Source organism: Neofelis nebulosa, chromosome 4 (genome assembly GCF_028018385.1).
Source record: "Neofelis nebulosa isolate mNeoNeb1 chromosome 4, mNeoNeb1.pri, whole genome shotgun sequence".
Taxonomy (NCBI): Eukaryota; Metazoa; Chordata; class Mammalia; order Carnivora; family Felidae; genus Neofelis; species Neofelis nebulosa.
The window spans coordinates 155170571-155190193 of record NC_080785.1 but is presented as its reverse complement, the minus strand read 5'-3'; the positions used below and the strand labels follow the sequence as shown (position 1 = coordinate 155190193).

General features: G+C 48.3%; 1 protein-coding gene across 1 annotated transcript in view; it reads left to right on the top strand.

The window, feature by feature from the left end:
• Positions 1-19308, top strand: part of EXOSC7 (exosome component 7) — a 37268-nt gene extending 17960 nt beyond the window's left edge. The window contains exons 4-8 of the mRNA XM_058727260.1: positions 3442-3607; positions 9098-9168; positions 14257-14380; positions 15466-15621; positions 19066-19308. Of these exons, the coding sequence (XP_058583243.1) occupies positions 3442-3607; positions 9098-9168; positions 14257-14380; positions 15466-15621; positions 19066-19170 (622 nt within the window). The 3' untranslated portion in view covers positions 19171-19308. The remainder of the gene's footprint in view (positions 1-3441; positions 3608-9097; positions 9169-14256; positions 14381-15465; positions 15622-19065) is intronic.
• The last annotated feature ends 315 nt before the right edge of the window (positions 19309-19623 follow it).

Here is a 19623-nt window from a genome sequence, read left to right as displayed (position 1 = left end):
TTTTTGTTTCACTAACGGAGTTTGTTTTCAGAGGTGAGTTAAAATGCCTTTGGAGCGGCTGGACAGTGTGTCAGCCTCCCTCACAGATCACCGATCTCCGGTTGCTCTTTGTTCAGATGCACGCGGTCACCTGGCTGGCCTCTGCGGGCATTCGGCTTCTTGTCCTCTGACATGGTCGGCATCTCCGTCCACCTCTTCTAGGAAGTGTCCTTGTGCTAGGAGCACCCCTAGTGAGGAGGGGGGACCCTCAGTTCTCTTCCCCAGCCCTACCCTTCATCCTTTGTTAGAATATGGGGTCTTTGGCTTTTCTTCTTGTGTTACCTGAAGTTACTGTGCCCCAATGCCCGGCCCCCGACGATTCCCTTCCATTTTCCCAGCTTCCTCCCCAGAGTCACTCCGGGGGCCTTGGCACCATCCAGATGCGGGAGCTTTTCATGGTCTCATGAGCCTCTAAACCTTCCTCTCTGCCTGACTACCAGCTATGCTGAAAGTACAGTGTGTTTAAAAAAAAAAAAAAACAAAAACAAAAAAACAACTTGTAAAATAGGAAAAATTCCCACTTTATTTATTTATTTATTTATTTTTAATTAAAAAAAAAATTTTTTTTTAACCTTTATTTATTTTTGAGACAGAGAGAGACAGAGCATGAATGGGGGAGGGTCAGAGAGAGGGAGACACAGAATCTGAAACAGGCTCCGGGCTCTGAGCTGGCAGCACAGAGCCCGATGCGGGGCTCGAACTCACAGACTGTGAGATCATGACCTGAGCTGAAGTCAGACGCTTAACTGACTGAGCCACCCAGGTGCCCCGAAAAATTCCCACTTTAAATTAATGTAAAAAAAAAAACCACAAAAAAACAGTGGGGCGTGGTCTTACGGGTAGATGAATTTAGCCAGTTGGACCCAGGAGGTTCTGTAAATCAGCCCTTGGGGGTGTAGAAGAGGGAATGCATCAATCCCTAAGTAATTAATTAGTCATACCCAGGAGGGCGTGGCCCACTGCAGTCAGGGAAAGGGACACATTTTAAGCATAAGCACCTCCTAACTAGATTTGTCTATTTAGCTCTATAGAGATGTGTTTTTAAACACTTAAAAGATAGATCTTGATATTGATGAGTGTGTAAATTAGAAGCAGCTTTTGTGTGCTGGCTGTGCAAAATTACTAAGTTGGTCCTTGGTAACTTGATGATTTCACCTTAAGTGAGCTGCTTTTTGTGGCTCAGTGCCTGAGTCCAGCAGAGGCAGTGAGGGAATAGCAAGGTTGCTGTGGCAGTAATGAAGTTTCTCTTGGGGATTTTAAATTAGGGCTCTGCTGGCTCATAGTGGTAAGGGAAGACTGTATATTTAGAGAAACAGAGTTATTATATAGTGACACCTTCTGATTGTTTTAGGGGTCGTCCTTACACCTATATGAGAATGGTCTAGACAAAAGGGATGTTTAAATACATTAGGTGAGATTTTTAGCATTATGCAGATGGGGTAGGCACAGCCCTGAGCCTTCATGTGGGTTTTGCTTTGCTTGGAACCCCCCTGCCTGTCTGTACCCTGACCCACTTTTGCTCACCTTCTGGTTTGAGGTCCTCAGCACTGGTTGACATCCTCCCCAGCCCTACTCCTGCTCTTTGCTCCCTATCATGAAGCTCCCTGACTTTGTGAAATTGCCAGCTTAGGGCCTGCATCCACCTTGCTCAGTCTCTCCGTCTCCAGTGCTAGCATAGAGCTGGTACCTTCTAGATGGATGAGTGCGTGGACCAGAAAGTTTCAATACATGATTTTGTAGAGACCGTACTGACTGAAACAGCTGGTTTGTTACTTTTCTGGACCCTCTTCATTACAGCAAAGTGATTATTGGAATGGTTACTTATCTCACAGATGTATATAATATATTGAGGGTTTGTTTTTTATTAAGCCAAAACCCTCAAAAATTTCCCATTAAATACTTTTGCATAATAGGGTGCCTGGCTGGCTCAGTCGGTGGAGCATGAGATTCTTGATCTCGGTGTTGTGAGTTCGAGCCCTGTGTTGGGTGTAGATATTGCTGAAAAAGAAAATCTTAAAAAAAAAAAACTTAAAAAAATGTTTATTTAGAGAGAATGCATGTATGCTTGTGCAAACGGGGAAGGAACAAAGAGAGAGGTAGAGAGAGGATCTCAAGCAGGCTCTGAGCTGTCAGCACAGAGCCTGACATAAGGCTTGATCCCATGAACCACGAGATCATGACCTGAGCGAAAATCAAAAGCCAGATGCTTAACTGTCTGAGCCATCCAGGTGCCTTCCCCGTCAAAATACTTCTTTTTTTTAAGTTTATTAATTTATTTTGAGAGAGAGAACAAGAGGGCTTTGTGCTGATAGCACAGAGCCCTACGCAGGGCTCAAACTCACAAACCGTGAGATCATGACCTGAGCTGAAGTCAGAAACTTAACCGACTGAGCCACCCAGGCGCCCCCCAAAATACTTTTGAATAATGCTTAGGGCAACAAATGTTGATGCTTGTTTATTCTTTGTTGAGGTAATTGGGCATAAGATTCAAGAGGCCAAAATGGAAAAGTTTTTTCTCTTGAAAAATAGCAAATAAAGTAAAAGGGCTATTCTAATATTTAATCAGCTGGCAGTCTTTCTCTCTCATTTCATTTTCCTGCTTTTCAGTACAGTGATAATCTAGTTTGTGATATAATTGGCATACCATCATACATATCTTCTAAATCATTCAAGGAAGGTCATGGTACTTAACATTGTGGTTTTTGTTTTGAGAGTTTGGTGGTACATTTAAAAAACAGAAAAAGAAATTTTCTTTAATGTTTATTTTTGAGAGAGAAAGTCAGAGCAGGACCAGGGAAGGGGCAGAGAGAGAGGGATACACAGAATCCAAAGCAGGCTCCAGGCTCCGAGCTGTGAGCACAGAGCCCGACACAGGGCTCGAACCCACGAGCTGTGAGATCATGACCTGAGCTGAAGTTGGACGTTTAACCGACTGAGCCACCCAGGCGCCCCTCGTGGTGGATTTTAAATGAAAACTCGGGATGGTGTATGTGATGTGACCCCTCCATGGCCAGACTGCTTGACTCTAGGCCTCCTGGCCTCCTGGGCCTGTCCGAGAAGAGCATTCTACTGTCAAGATAAGAGAGTTAATTATTACTGGCCAAGGTTCACTTTACTATTGTTCTCTCGTGTCTCTTTGGATAAAGATGGCTTCTGTTAGAAGTCGGGGGGGACCCCCGTCACACACACTGACAGATCCAGGGCACCGTGCCAGTCTGGCTCATTGCGTGTTTCTGGAGGCTGGAAAAGTGGCAGGTGCCATCCTCTCCTCACTTCAGTGACTTTTCTTGTACAGCCGCTGGCCCGTCCAACATTCCATAAGGAAACTGGAACAAAGCCGTGTGCCTCTGCTCTTTGTTTCTGAAAAGATTCACGCGGCTTTTCTCTTGCCCTTCTATGTAGTTCAGCCAACGCTACTCCTGAATTTGAAGGCCGGGGAGGTGATGACCTTGGCACGGAGATTGCTAACACCCTCTACCGGATATTTAACAATAAGAGCAGCGTTGACCTGAAGTCCCTCTGCATCAGTCCCCGGGAGCACTGCTGGATTCTCTATGTGGACGTGCTGGTACGTATCATGTTGCCGAGACGGCCACACTCTCTGCTTTTGCTGGAGACTGGTTGGCCTACTTTCCTTCTGGTGCTTTTGCCCTCTTCAAGTGGATGCTTTCAACTTCCAGGGTGAGATTAGATGGAAAAAGAATGATGTCCTGTAAAGTTTTATTTTTGTCATTTTGTAAAACTTTATTATTTATTTATTAATTTATTTTGAGAGAGAGAGAGAGAGAGAGAGCGTGCACGTGCATGCAAGTGGGGAGGGACAGAGAGAGAGGGAGAGAGAATCTCAAGCGGGTTCCGTGATGCCAGCACAGAGCCTGACACAGGGCTCAAACCCCCAAACCATGAGACTGTGACTTGAACCGAGGTCAAGAGTCGGACGCTTAACCGAGTGAGCTACCCAGGCACCCCTGTATTGAGTTTTTTAAATTAAATACAACGTATGTATTGTATATATAATACCATCCTACAGTGAAATCATAGTCATATCATGGTAGCACCTAAAATTATCCCCCGAGCTCATCAGGGAAGAAATAAAAAACAAGAGATGCTTTCTAGATGCCATCAGGTAGAAGTTATAGGCAGAAGTTAGACAAGTTGGCGTACTCTTGTACGTGGAATGGGGATGAACTCTTTCTTTTTAAAAAAAAATTTTTTTTTTCAACGTTTTTTATTTATTTTTGGGACAGAGAGAGACAGAGCATGAACGGGGGAGGGGCAGAGAGAGAGAGGGAGACACAGAATCGGAAACAGGCTCCAGGCTCCGAGCCATCAGCCCAGAGCCTGACGCGGGGCTCGAACTCACGGACCGCGAGATCGTGACCTGGCTGAAGTCGGACGCTTAACCGACTGCGCCACCCAGGCGCCCCGGGGATGAACTCTTTCTATGCATTTCATTTAGCCCTTACGACTCTTCAGCGAGCGGGCGCTATTGCCCCATTTACAGGTGAGGGAACGAAGGTTCAGGGAGGCAGAGTGACCTAGCGCAAGAGGTCTCAGCTCGTGAGTAGTGGTGTTGGCACTCAAAGCTGGGTCTCTAATGCCTGTGCCTGCTGTTGACCTCATCAAGCCCTCCTTCCTTGAAAGCACCATGGAACCCACCGTCGGTGTGTTCCTCACTTCCCAGGGGAGGACCCTGAGACCCTGCAGCCTTCTCCCCCGAGTCCACTCCTACAGGAGCCTCTCTAGGCCAATCTCCCATTTCCTTGCTGATGTTTTCCCAAATGCTCCTCGCCTGGTTTTGGCCCCTGGACGGTGTGATTAATTGTGCCACGTGCTTATTCGTGTAAGGCAGGCTCTCGTTGGGTCTCTTTATTCCTTTTAGTGAAATTTCATGAACCTTGAGATGAGTGGCTACATCTTCCCCTTCAGATTGAGGTCACAAGGCTAGGCCGTCAGCCAAACAGATTCTTTCATGAATCTAGAGATAAAGCAGATTCCGTGGACTGAGAGGGAACTTCTTGATGAGGAAGAGCCTGGCTGTCTCCAGATGTTGGCCCTGCATGAAACAGGGTGGGGCTTTCTGGATACTTTTAAATTAATTTGATAATGGGTGGAGCACAACTAGCCAAAAGGTAACAGTGGTTACCATTGTCCCGCAGGTTAGGGGTGTTCTGGACGCTGACGCTAATGGGTGAAAATAATGAAATGACAAGTCCGTTTGCTTCTCCTCGTGTCCGATAAGCGGGATGTACCTTTTAGTGTGATTCCTACTAAGCAAGTACTTTTGCAGGTGCTGGATGTGATGAGGCGGGAGCCGGCAGCCTCCAGTCCTCACTGATAAGGGGCGGGCTTCACAGCCGCCTGGGGAGGTGCAGCCCCATGGTACGAACTGTAAGGTTCCACCCTGTGTCTGAGGAACATTCTCTCTTTTCCTTCCTCCCCAAGAAGCTAAAGGCAGGAGCGTTGTGATGCATTGCACCTGTCCGTTGGCGATCCTGCTTTTGCTCCTCGTCAGAATTTGTCCGCACTTGTGATTTTTATAGGAGGCTGGCCCGGTGAGGGGTCCTGATCCACTTTATGATTTCGTCCAGAGGCCTGTTCTCTGAGTGAAGGCTTGTGCAAGATGGATGAATATCGGACGTTGTCTCAGCTTAGAACCTGCGCCCTCTTCCACGGGGCGGGGGTGGGGGTGGGGTGGGGGGAATATATGGTTAGCAGGTGCCTCAGTGGCACACCGTGTCCCTGTCACCTGCAGACCTTTCCTTTTAAGACTCCTCGCGTTTGGATTTCTTCTCTCCTGTTTTTTCTCCAGGCTCTGTCTTATTTTGGAAATAAGACATGATCTTTTGAAATGTTGTCATCCTCAGAAAAGTTTTGAATGAATTAGGAAAGCAGTTTTTGAAATTCTGTTATTGAGGTAGATCCGTTTTTGTCATTCATGTAATTCGCATCTGCGGAGGCTTCCACTTCTGTGAAAGCAAATGTTTGCTTTCAGCCTTGATGGGAATGTGCCTCGTGCGTGCGAGGCACGCGTGGGTTTTTGTTTTATCTTTTACATCTAAAAATACGCGGAATGCATCGAGTCCATGTTTGAAGCAAGATGGTGGGAATCCAGTCTTGTCACTGGAATTGCAAAAGTGAGTGAATCTCGATGTATTTTTACCAACCGGTCCGGATAGTCCTCAGGCAGAGCCCATCTTTCAACCAAATATTCGCTGGGCAACTTTCCATGTTTTTATGCTTTTAGTGTAGGTGCCTTTACTTGAAACCTATTACAGTCAGACCAACCACCTATTTCCAGTATTATTCTTTTTACCTCCATTGGGGTATTTTATGAGACTAGAAATGTAACTTCCTGGACGCTTCCCTCTTCTTTCCACTTCGCACTCCTTCAGGGGCCTGGTTGTGACTCCGAGTGGGAGAACTGTCAGGACTCTGTCACATTGACAGTATACAGGCGACCTTTGGTGGGGAGACCGTCACAAGGCTGTCTTGTGATGAGCCCCGGGAGTGGGGATGAGAGGCTGGCACGTGGTCCGTGGCACTGGGCATGGGCAAGGCAGGGGGAGGGGGGGAGCGACCGCAGCACCTGGCAGCTGGCTATGTGTGGTGCCTGGAGGTGCTGAGCCCGGGGGTCTGAGAGGATGGTTGAGGGGAAGTCCAGGAGGAGCAGGTGTCTTGTGGGGAGACATGTTTTATACTTGTGCGTCCTAGCAGTATTACGGTTTTGGAGGTTTGCCTTGTGAAAAGAAACCCCTCTGGCTCAATCAGTTAAGTGTCTGATTTCAGCTCAGGTCACGATCTCACTGTTTATGAGTTCAAGCCCCGCGTGGGGCTCTGTGCTGACAGCTCGGAGCCTGGAGCCTGCTTCCGATTCTGTCTCCCTCTCTCTCTGCCCCTCCCATGCGCTCTCTCTCTCTCTCTCTCTGTCTCTCTAAACAATGAATAAATAAACATTAAAAAAAGAAAAGAAGACATCAGAAAGAAACCCCTCATTCCCAGAAGGCCAACAGCATAAATTGTGCTCTTCCCCTAAAAGAAGAGTTCTGGAACCTGTGCACCTGACAGGGGAAGGTGTGTTTGTGACCAGGTGTATCCTCTTCTTCTCCACTTCTGCTTCCCCACCTCTGTTATAGGAGGGATTTTCACCCTGGAGCCGGGACCACGGCCCAGGCTCTCTGTAACGCTAGACGTCCCGCACCTCCCGTTCTCTCCTAGCTTGCCTGGGCCTGTTCAGACACCGGGTCGGGCCGCCTTGGGTCTTCATATCGCGCCCACTCTCCCCTGCCTCCTGGCTGTACCACTGTGTTTGGCAGAAAGGTTCTTGCTAGGCTGCAGCCGCTTGGCTTCCGAGAGAGGAAGGTAGGGCCTTCAAGCCCCTGTTATGTGCCAGGAATGGTAAGGATGTGATCTCATTTAATCCTCACGGTCACCCAGTAGAGAAGCGTGGCTTTGCTTTCCCGATGGGGAAACTGAATCCCGGAAGGTATGTGGCCAGCAAGCTGCAGAGAAGAGTGTCAGCCTCGCAGCGCCCCATCTGGCTTACCCCATCGTGTGGCACAGCCTGAGGAGCCTGGGCAGGCGGACCTGAGGCCTGGAGTGGGCTCATCCCTTGTATCCATGGAGGAGGGCGGGCTGATTGGTAACTGCCCTTTGGGGGGCCCTCGGCAGATAGGGTTTAGCATTCTGCCCTCTTGATTTCATCTCTTGCCGATAAGCCAGAATGTTGAAAATCAGAGTCTGTATCAGGCCACTGTGCACGAGTGAGAGGGCTTCTGTGTCCCCACCTGCCAAGTAAGGGTGGGTGATGGGCTCTCCAGGGTCCTTTCCGACTGGGGGGCTCCGTGGCTGCTGGAGCACTTTCTCTGCATAAAGTAGATGCTGTGGAAGAGTGGCGTGTGAAATGGTGGCCTTCAGCCCAGGCTGATCCTCAGGGCCACCTCAAGACTAAAGTACACATGCCAGGGTCTCACCCCGCATTTTTCTTTTTTCTTTAAAAAAAAAAAAAAAAAAAAATTTTTTTTTTTTTTTTTTTAAGTTTGTTCATCCACTTTGAGAGAGAGCGTGAGCTGGGGAGGGGCAGAGAGAGAAAGAGAGAATCCCAAGCAGGCTCCACACGGCCAGCACGGAGCCCCACGCAGGACTCGATCCCATGAACCGTGAGATCATGATCTGAGCGGAAATCAAGAGTCGGCTGCTTAACCAACTGAGCCACCCAGGCGCCCCGGCTCCTTCCGCCTTGGTGACAGCTCTGTGACATAGTTGTGATTTTTGCCCTTCATGAGGCACGGAGCACTGAGGTAGCTCCCGGCTGCCCGGTGAGCATGGGGATCCTAGCAGACAGTCTGACTCAGGAGTCCAGCTGGAGCTCTTCGCTGTGCGGCAGTGTGTCTGAACCAGCGTAGAGAAGGGCTAGTCGCGTGCTAGGCGAGTAGGCTGCTGTGACAAAGCCAGGCAGTAGTACGGGCTGGCGGGGTGGAGTGGGGAGTCAGGGGAGGTCATATTTTAATAAGCAGTAATTATGCAGTGTCGTGGGAAGGGTGCTGTCTGCACTTGAGGTTCGAGCTTAAAGGGAAGTTAGAGATTTGCCCTGGGCACGAATGCAGCGTGTGAAGGAAACGCACCAGATTCTGAGTCGGGTTTGGAAGGCCCGGGCTTGGGACCCGCCTGCCTTTGGTTAAGTAGCCACCAGGCTCTGCAATCAGGAGCCATTTGGGACAAAATGCAGGTGATCATTTCCTCCTTGAGTGCAGACCCAACTGGCTGGGGGGCCAGTTAGAGGAGATCCACTGCAAGCCGGGGCCTGAGTGGTGGCCCCACAGCCGATGCCAGCGGCGACCTCAGCCGTGGGGCCCAGGCCAGCACGGCCTCCAGGTGCTTCTTGCAATTAGGGTGACGCCTGGAGTGTCAGCCAGGAGAGCAACCGCCTGTTCTTTTCTTTATTTTGTAAATGCTCGGTCAGTATTTCTTAGGAACCAGTGTCCTTTACTTAGGATAATACTTAGAGTAAGAAATGACCCTTGCTTTTTCTTCCCACCTCACTCCCTGCCTCCCTTAGCTGCTGGAATGTGGCGGGAATTTGTTCGACACCATCTCCATTGCTGTAAAGGCTGCTCTCTTCAATACAAGGTGAGTCTTCCTGCAAACAGCCCCGTGGGCCTGCGGAGAACCCCAGCCGACACTTGTGATGAAGACTCAGGACACTTCTACCAAAGCTTCCAGGGGAAGGTGACAAGGGGTTTAGCGTGAAAAATGGTGGCCTTTAATGGTAAGCTCCGGATTTCACAAGATAAAACTAAATACATGCATATGTTTCTGTATTTGTTTTTTATGTTATTATTTTCATAAGTAACCATGTCCCATGTAGAAAAATGTTAGAAAACCACAGAGAAGCAAATGGAGTGAAAACCACCCAGAGGTCGACTGTCCAAATACTGTTACTGGGTACAGAACTTCGGGGGTGTGGGTTTCACCTGTTGTGCAGTCTGCTACATCCCCACCACTACTGGCAATGCCTGACACAGAGTAGGTGCTCACATATTCCCCGATCGGACACAAGAATGTTCTAAACGCAGGGCGGCAGCCTTCATTTGGCTTTAAGAGCAGGAAGTGGTTACGCCACTATGGTTAGGCTCCCTGGCCAGATGTGCAGCAAGGGACGAGGCACTCAGCCTTCTTGGAGTTGGCATTCCCTCTAACCGTTTGATCCTGTAGCCTTCTCCCTTTCTACGTGCCAGCTTCTTTGAGGACGGTTTGCAGCATTCAAAAATAAATACATGGGTGGTGACGTTCATGCCACGAGAGAGCTTACATTGAGGGAGTGGAGGACCGTGGGGTTTAGAAAATGAGGGTTAGAGACTTCTAGGGTTATCGTCTAAGGGGTTAATTGGATAAGTAGGCAAGGGTATTATTCTAGAATGTTCATCACAGCCTCTTTGTAATGGTGACAAGTTGGGAACAACCGGAGTGTCCCAACATAGGGGATTGAAATCCTGCACAGCAGCCTCTTTAGAAGTTTGTTAATCCAGAAAGCCAGTCATTAAACACAGACCTCTCATCTTGTTTGTTTCGTTGATTTTTACTTTTGGTAACTCGTATATTTAATATGTCTGGATATGTCCCAGGATGGTCATTGTGATTCTATTCTAGGGCTCCCATCATAGGCGACTTAACATTCATCTGTATTTTAGAGGTTTTCTATGGTGGATTTAGACTGCCTGGGTAATTCAGAAGAAAGCAAAAACAAAGTTAAGTAAATTCAGGTGAGACATTGCAGGATGGAGTACCTGCTGAGAACGAAAGCTGTGGAGCCCCCCACCCCCACCCCAAGCTGTGCCACTAGACTCCTGGCTGAGACCAGTCAGGAGGCGGGCCATGCCTTTGTGGCCACCGTGGGGCCCGAGTACCAGTGCCATTTGTGGCAGCCTGTGCTCGGGCTCTATCGGAGAAGAAAGGAAGTGGCCATCTGTTGGACCTGGAGCTTTGGAAAGCACTCCCCATCTGCCAGCTGGTTTTCCACAGGCACCAGGGCAAAAAGAGAGAGTAGAACCAGACAAGGCTCGAGGCTGTCTGGCTGTGGGGGAAGTGTTGGGCAAGCTGTGCCCCAGGATGGTAAGACCCAGCTGCTCAAGTTGGGGAGGACACCTGTCCTGGGTGTAGCCAGGAGTCTTGTCCCCAGAACAAGAATAGCCCTGCAGGTAGCAAGGGATGTGGACCATATGAGACATCAGGTCCCCTGGTACATGGAAAGACCATACATCCAGTTCGTGTCCTTTAGAAGGACAGAGGCTCTTCTGTAGCCCTTCTGCTGAACTACGTTGTGGCCAAAGTGTCAGGAAGGAGAGTGTGTGTGTGTGTGTGTTTTAACATAACTGACCCAAATTCAAATGGATTACCTGACTTGCTCAAATAGGATATTACTTAGTACTTCCACTCTGGGTGCCCTTGACACGGAGACTGTGAGCCAGGGCAGACCCTAGCAGGACTCCTTGGCTCCTGTGGACGTTCCCTGGCCGCGGCTTATCTGCTCTGGATGTTGCCTTGTGTAGGGACAGCCAACAGGGCTGGAATCATCGACGGCTTTTGTTAGAGGAGCAGGGAAAGGCACCAACGCTGTTTCTATCACGGTAGCTGAATGGACCGCCTCTTCCTCCCTGGCTCCCCCACCCCAGACAGAGATGAATGGACTCTGTGGGTTAAATGTATTTTCCAGCACCCGGCTTAAGAAACAATGTGTTCAGGCCCCCAGAAGCCCTCTCACCCTCCACCCCCGTGCAGTCACTACACCCACTGAGGAGAACCGTTGTCCTGTAACAATAGAATGGTTTTGTCCTTGATATAAATGAAATCATACCGTGTGGTGTTTTTGTGTGTCTGCTTCATTCACTGAGCATTATGTTTTGAGACACTCGTATTGTGGCCCGGAGTCATAGTTTGCTCTACGCGGCCTGCTGTTCCATTGTGTGACTGTGCCATAGTTGATTTATCCATTCTGCTGTTGATGAGCATCTGGGCAGTTTCCAGTTTTTTTGGCTATTCCAAACACGAACATTTTTGTATTTTTCTTGCACGTATTTACCCATTTCTGTTGGGTATGGGTGAAAGTTTTGGATCATAAGGCATGGCTGTGTTTGGTTTTAGTAGATACACTGCAAAACAGTTTTCTAAAGTGCTTTTACTGGATGATACTCCCACCAGTGTTGTATAAGCATCCTGGGTTGCTTCATATCTTTGCCAACTTGTGGGCTTTTTTTTTCTTTTTTTTTTGTCTTTTTAATATCCGTCATTCTAGTGAGTGTCTCTTGGTATCATATTGTTTTAATTTGCATTTCCTTGATGAATATTTAAGTTGAATATCTTCTTGTGTGTTTATCAACTACTTTAGTGGCCTCTTTTATGAAGTTCCCATTCCAGTCTTTTTGCCTATTTTTCTGTTGGGTTGTCTTTTACGTTTGGTAGGAATTCTTTACGTAACATGTCTGCTTATATGTACACATGCACGCACACACAACGTTTGCAAATATTTTTCTCCATTCTGGATTCTCTTTTTAACTTCTAAATGCTGTCTTTTGACAAACAGGAGTTCATATATATATATATATATATATATATATATATATATATATTTTAATTTTTTTTAATATGAAATTTGTTGTCAAATTGGCTTCCATACAACATCCAGTGCTCATCCCAAAAGGTGCCCTCCTCAATACCCATCCCCCACCCTCCCCTCCCTCCCACCCCCCCATATCAACCCTCAGTTTGTTGTCAGTTTTTAAGAGTCTCTTATGCTTTGGCTCGCTCCCTCTCTAACCTCTTTTTTTTTTTTTTTCCTTCCCCTCCCCCATGGACTTCAGTTAAATTTCTCAGGATCCACATAATAATTAATTTTGAAACATTGTACAGAGGGCCATTGAGAAAATGTCTCATTCTGCTTAGTGCTGATTATGCATGCCTTTCTGAAAGTAGACCATCAGCCTGATGTGGGAAGATCATTTCATTTCTAATATCCGTTTAGTCGAGATAAAAAATTAGCAATAAATGCAGCCTGTGTACAGAGGCCCTGGCCAATGAAATCAAAGAGGTCGGGTTTATCCCTTTAGACAGCACTGGAGACATTCCCCCCTTTGGGAACGTCTCTACTAGCGTAAGTAGCTCTTTCCAGAATAATGAAATGTTAGCTATTGATGCTCTCTTAGCCCCCAGGCTTTCTCATCAGCCTTAGTAGCATTTCCTAATACCTTTCAGAACATGGTCTTCACTTCCATGGGTCTAAATATGTTAATTTGGACAAATGTGTTTCTAAATATAGAGCAGATGGACACATTGACGGTAGTTATGGGCAGGGACTCCTCAGCACCTGCCTAAGTTCTTACTGACCCAGGCTTTATCTTCGTCATCTGTTTACCTGCCAACATGTTAAAAGTGGACAGGTTGGTCAGTTTCAGAGAAAATACAGACACGTGTCCATTATTCTTCTCTGGTTTTCTAGTTTCTCTGCCTTTATATAGGCAGATGCTGTTATGTTAGCAGTGGTACAGAGCAAACACTGCTGTTGGGGCCCGAAGGCCTGCGTTTAGTCTTTGCTCCAACAATTGTTAGTGCCTGTGACCTTGAACAAGTAATTAAATCTTAGGCAATAAATGAGTCCCTCCTTGTGGCAGTTAGTGTGTTAGACTCTGAGGATGGGGAGGGGAGGACAACATTGACCATGGTTTCATTTGTCTTTTTCTGTCTTTGAAGAACATAACTGAGTAACAGGCAGTTAAAATGTCCAACTCTTACCTATTTCATTGCTTTTTTGTTTTCAATGAAATAATAAATGTGGAAGGATTCCAATAAACTCTAGAGGATTATCCAGATATATGGTATTATTTTATTGTAGTGTATTCCATTGGTACACATAATTTTACATATTCAGAATATCTTGGATACAAAGGCCTCCAATGTCAAAGAAGAGTTTCTGAGTAACAAATGAATTTCTGCCTGAAAGTAACAAGGTAAAGACCAAGAAGAACCTCATATAACTGATCACATAATAACTCATCACATTCCCTAACAAGTCCCTCACACCCTGTGTAATTTAAGCATGAAGGGATTCACTCTTAGGTTAAGATTCTTTGCCTTGTTCACAAACAGCACAATATAGAAATCTGTGTGCTGGGTTTTATGATTCTTCAGATGTTCACAGTTCTCAACACAATTGCATCTATCGGGTTTTGGTTTTTTTTTTCCTCCCTTTATGGTAAGCCCTTTTTGTGTCCTGTTTAAGAAATCTTTGTCTACGCCAAGATGCTGAAGATTAGTTTTAGGTTTTTAGTTTTTCTTCTAGAAGCTTTATTGTTTTGTCTTTCCCCTTTATCTCTACAGTCCATTTGGTATGGATTTTTATATATGGTATGAGGCGGGGATCGAGATTCCTTCCCCCCCCCCCCCCCCCGTGTGCATATCCGATTGACCAAGTGTTTTGCTTGTTTTTTGTTTGTTTGTTTTTTTTTGACCAAGTGTTATTTTGAAAAAGACCTCCTTCCTCCACTGCTCTCTGGCGTTGCCTGTGCACTCTTGAGAGGGATGGCAGGGATGAGGCTGATAAAGTACAGAGTGTGACTTCATCTTGTGAGGCGCAGGAATTCTGACCCCTGTCGTCAATCTCAAGAAAAAGAAGTGCTCTCTCTTCCCCACGGGAAGCGGGGAGTTTGATTGGGCTTCTGTTTCCAGGATCCCAAGGGTTCGGGTTCTAGAGGAGGAAGACGGGTCCAAGGATATTGAGCTCTCGGATGACCCTTATGACTGCATCCGGCTAAGCGTGGAGCATGTCCCCTGCATTGTCACCCTGTGCAAGGTATGTGGTTGTATCTGACGGCTTTGGACTCCCTCGTGAGTCTGCTTCAACCCCAGCCCATTAAGGTTACTTAATAGATTGAGAGGCTACAGCTGCACAAATCATATAGAAATAGCTTTAATCCAAGTCCAGTAATTTGCTTATTTTAGAAGCCACTATATGAGCAGCTTTTCCTTTTATTTTATTTGTTTTAATTGGAAGACATGACGGAGTCGCAGGGGGACATGAGGGGGTTCATAGTAATAGTAGCCAGAGTTTGTTAAGCTCCTCCATACCAGGCATTTCACTGAAACACCCTGTGTGCCCATTTCCCTTAATTCCTTCAATTCTATGGGGTCGAGGCTGGAAGAATAATAGCAGGGAGGTTGAAGGGCGAACACTGCCCCCTCTGTGGGCCGTAGTGTCCATATCTGTGAAGTGAGGGGTTGGAGCAGGATCTGGGCATCTGTTGTGTCAAGTGTGGCTTTTACGTTAGCACCGAGGCCCGTGGAGCCCAAGCTCTGGCTGATGCTGCTGTGTACCTGGCGCTGCCCAAGGCCGTGCAGACAGGCCTGCGTTGGCTGAGGTTGTCCCTGATTCCGCACAGGATTCATGTAAAAACAGGACTGTATGGGTCAGGTTTAATTCCACTGAAGTCACTTCACGAACCTGGGGGTTTGGTGAAATGTGGGGCCTGGCCAAAGCCATCTGCACTTGACTCATTTTTGAGCATGTGACTTAGCTTGCACCCCCTTGATTCACCTTTGTCTTCAGCGAAACATCTGTGTGGCCTCACATGTCAGTTTCTCCCTGGGCCCCTCTGTTGGAGACGTTTGGTGGCCTCACTTGGATAGTCTCTGAATTATGGCTCTAACCCCACTCCCACCCCACGTTTCCTTTTTATGCTTTTGTTGTTCTGCTGGCAGAGTGGCCCGTGATAGAATTGCTGAACATTGTTTCAGGCATTTTCCATATGAGCAGAATCTAAAATAAGGTCTGGAACGGGCAGTGCAGGTTCTTTGCTGGTGGAGATACTCCCTCCACGAGGCTGTCCAGGGTGGGCATCTGGGATGTGTGTTACCCGCGTGTGCACCCTGACCTTGCAGATTGGCTACCGGCACGTAGTGGATGCTACTCTCCAGGAGGAGGCCTGCTCCTTGGCCAGCTTGCTGGTGTCCGTGACCAGCAAGGGAGTCGTGACATGCATGAGGAAAGTGGGGAAGGGCAGCCTGGACCCAGAGAGCATCTTCGAGATGATGGAGGTGAGGCTTGGCCCTGAAGCAGGTGCAGGCACTGTCTGGGAGTGTTTGCTGCCGCTTCTTACCCCCTTGGTCACACCAGGGGAATTCTGCCTTTGTGCCCTTGACCCCAGACTTAGAGCTGTGTGGGAGAACAGCTGGTGTGAGCTGGTTTCTACTGACATGGCAAAGGGTGGTGGCCGTGGGGGCTCCGGACTGGGAGGTAAGGAACCTGTCAGTGATCGTTCCTTGTCTTCTCCCTCTCTGATCTCACATTTCCATGGTTCTAGATGAAACGGATGAGTGTGTTGGACTGATAACGTGGAATCGCTTGTAACTAAAACCCCAGGCTTTTGTGATCTGATGAGGGAACTGGGGTCCCGCCTGACTGCTTCCTGTCCTTTGAAGGGAATGAGAAAAGGTAGAGCCGGGGGGCTGAAGGATGCCGTCTCCCCATGTCTTCATGGCTCTAGAAGTGTTCAAAAGGAGACAGACAGGAAATCCTTCCAACTGCCTCGGGGTGGGTCACTCCCCACGGGTCTCAGGCTGTCAGGCAGCACCAACCATTGGGGTGATGCGTGTGTCTCCCTTACAGGCCTGAAAGGCCCCCGTGGCAGGGACCACCTGTGTCTTCCCAGACTCCCCTTCCCCCACGTCCACCTTGACTTTCCAGAAATCTTTGAGGACTCTGACACTGACCGACTGACTGACTGACTTGCCGGGAACAGAGTTGGCCAGACCCAGGTTTTTTGCTCTGGGTACTGCGTCACAACTCAACGTCCAGAGGTCATGGCTGACTAGCAGGCAAGGTTGCCACTCACACTCTTCCTTCACGCCTGGAAACACTGACTTTGCACTGAAGGCTCTAAGCATTTAAAGTCCATTTTCTCTTTCTGTTGTCTTATTTGAAAGCAAAAATGAGCGGTGTGCACGGTGTCGAGAACTCAGGCGTGAAGACAGACTACCCGGGCTGGGAGGCAGCTCATCTCAGGGAGAGTGTAACAGCGGTCAGGGTGCGTGCCGCAGGGCGTGTTGTGAGGCCGCATGACGGCCCCCAAGGGCATGGGGGTGCGGCAGTGTCGCGGCGTGGGTCTGCCAGGAGCTCAGGTGTCTCTCGCCGTGCACGGCAGGGGGATTCTTCGTGGCCGGTTGGTCAATTGGTTAGTTTTTTTTTTTTTTTTTTTAAACAAAAACCCTTCAAATACTTTATAAGTTCTGCCTCTCTAGACAAGTGGCTCTGAAACCTTGTCTTGGAAGGAGCTCTTCTCCCCCACCTCTTCCAGGAGAATTTTACGGGAATCCCAGTACGTAAAACAAGAAAAGCAGTAAGGAATCACGACAATTTATCGCGCACTCACTATGTGTCAGGTGCTCTGTGTTTAGTGCTTTAAACATATTATGTCATTTATCTATTTACTTATTTTTATTTACTTTTGGGAAAGCGCAGGTGGGGGAGGAGCAGAGAGGGGGACAGAGGACCCGAAGCAGGCTCTGTGCTGACAGGCTGAGAGCAGCGAGCCCGATGTGGGGCTCCAGCTCACAAACCACGAGCTCATGACCTGAGCCAAAGTCAAGATGCCTCCTCCCGACTGAGCCACCCAGGCACCCAACCTATTATGTCATTTAGTCCTTAGCCTTCCTGCGGGGCAACCATTGTTGTTATCCTTGGTTTTGCAGACGTGGACATTGAGACATGTAGCAGATAGGTAAGTTGCCTGTGGGTTTCCCAGCTCATCATGCCGGCAGTAGGATTCACACCCAGACTGTGCGCTTCTAGGGCTGCCCTGGCACCCCTGCAGCCACACTGAGCTATTTTTAACCCTACAAACCAGGTAGGCTGTGGCTGCCGTGGCTGGTAGGAGAGCCAGAGCTCTGTCTGGTGAGCCGAGCTACATCCTCCTCCGGGGCTCGGCAGATGAGGTCTGCAGACCCAGCTCAGGGGGAACCATAGCCCCGTGGTCCTGTCTGACTGCTCTGGCCTCACCCAGGGAAGCAGCAATCCAGAAATGCCTGTTGTGAAGCTTAAAACATCGGTGGGGGGTTGGCCTCTGCCGTTCACATTCAGACCTCCCAAGTCCTAGTGTCCTGTCTGTCCCGTCCCCTCTTACCCCGTCCCCCACCTTCATTTATATGAGTAATCAGTAACCCTCTCTGATCGACTCTGACATGCTCTCCTTCTCTCATGTTATGGTAAAAAACCTTTCTGGTCACTTTGGTCCTTAGCCCTGACTTTGCATCTCATGCAAGTGAACACTTCCCATTTTTGGAATGAGATCTTTTCATATGAATTTCCGGCAATACTTGGGAGTCTCATCCTGTGTTCCAGTTAGGGGCCAGGGGAGAAGTTCCTCGTAACTGGGAGAGTTGAGGCGAGGGTCCTGGCCTGGGTATCTTTCTCCCTGACGTTGCCGAGAGTGGAACCGGCAGCACAACTGAATGAAAACTTCTGTGGGAATGTGGAAGACTTGACGACGTGGAGATCTGTGGTTGGTTCATCATAGTCTTGAAATACACATGAGCAGGGCGCCTGGGTGGCTCAGTCGGTTAAGCGTCTGACTTCAGCTCAGGTCATGATCTCCTGGTTCATGAGATCAAGCCCTGCGTCGGGCTCTGTGCTATCAGTGCAGAGCCTACTTTTTAGATCCTCTGTCCCCCTCTCTCTGCGCCTCCCCTGCTCACTCTCTCTCTCTCTCTCTCTCTCAAAAATAAACATTAAAAAAAATTATTCATGAGCTCAGACACAGAAAACAGTTTCATAAAGAAAGATTTTTGTATGTTAGTGAGTTCTTTTTGAGGGTCCCTCCTCGTGTCTCCTGTGTGGGGGCTAATTAGGAAGTCTGCGGGTTGTCTGACCTCTTGATGCGTCTTGCTCCTGACATCCCATTCTTTTGGCCTCTCTGCGTGGCAGCGATACCGGAGACCCTACCCAGGTATCAGCTGGGTCCCCTCTGAACAGTCCCGCTTAGAGATCTGGTGGCAGGTGAATGAGAAACTGCTTGTTCAAACGTGTCCCCAGCGCCATCTGTTCCTTCATTAGACACACTCTCGGTTCCCTGTGGCCTCCCTCTGCCTTCTCCCCACCGGGCAGCAGGACTCGGCAGTAACCAAAACCAGGTCTGCTTGACGGTTTTGCTGCTTGTTGTAATGGCAGCGGGAGTGCTAAGCGGGAGCTGATGGCTGAGGCAGCCTTGGCTGCTTCCTGCTGGCCGCCTGGGCCTGGGGGTAGGTGTTCTCCTTTGTTTTTGTTTTTAGTATGAGATTTTTCCAGAAGGTAACTGTTCTGTTGTTGTTGTTGTTTGGGGGTTGTTTTTGTATTGACTTGTTTAATTAAATAAAAGTCCCTTAAGGCAGATGGAGCCGGTATAGTTTGGAGGTATAGTTTGGACGGCTGGCAGGCAGCGAGGGAAGCTCTCCTGGGCTGGGTGTGTGTGCCTCACAAGTGGGTGTGTGCTCTCTTCTGCCCTGCAGACTGGCAAGCGAGTGGGCAAGGTGCTGCACGCCTCCCTGCAGAGCATTCTACACAAGGAGGAAAGCCTGGGGCCCAAGAGACAGAAAGTCGGATTCCTGGGATGACTCACGTCAGCGCAAACACGGGCTGCGTGTTTCTTCCTTTTCCTTTTTTAAGCCACAGTTTGTATATATTTTTCTTACCTGCTGTAAACCTGAGCTGACATTCGTACGTGTAAAATTAAAGTCTGTTTTCTAGTCCGGTTTGGTATGGCTAGAGTTCTTCAGCTGTAAGCCAAGGTGCCGTTCGGTGACCACCCGGAAAGTCTGGCCCTCGTCTAGCCTATGGCAGCTGAGCCCAGGGTTGCTGTCCGAGGGGGAATTCTCTGGTCGTGCCTCTCCAGGGAGACTCCTTTATCTCCTGCTGCAGGAGTTCAAAACAACAACACAAACACGAGAATAAGGGCCTGCCAGAAAAGTGGTTTAAAGGAAATGCTTATGATAATGTATTTTGTGAAAAATATTTCCCCTGTAGGGCTTTCAAAACAAGAAACACACACGGTTCATTCTTGTGGATGT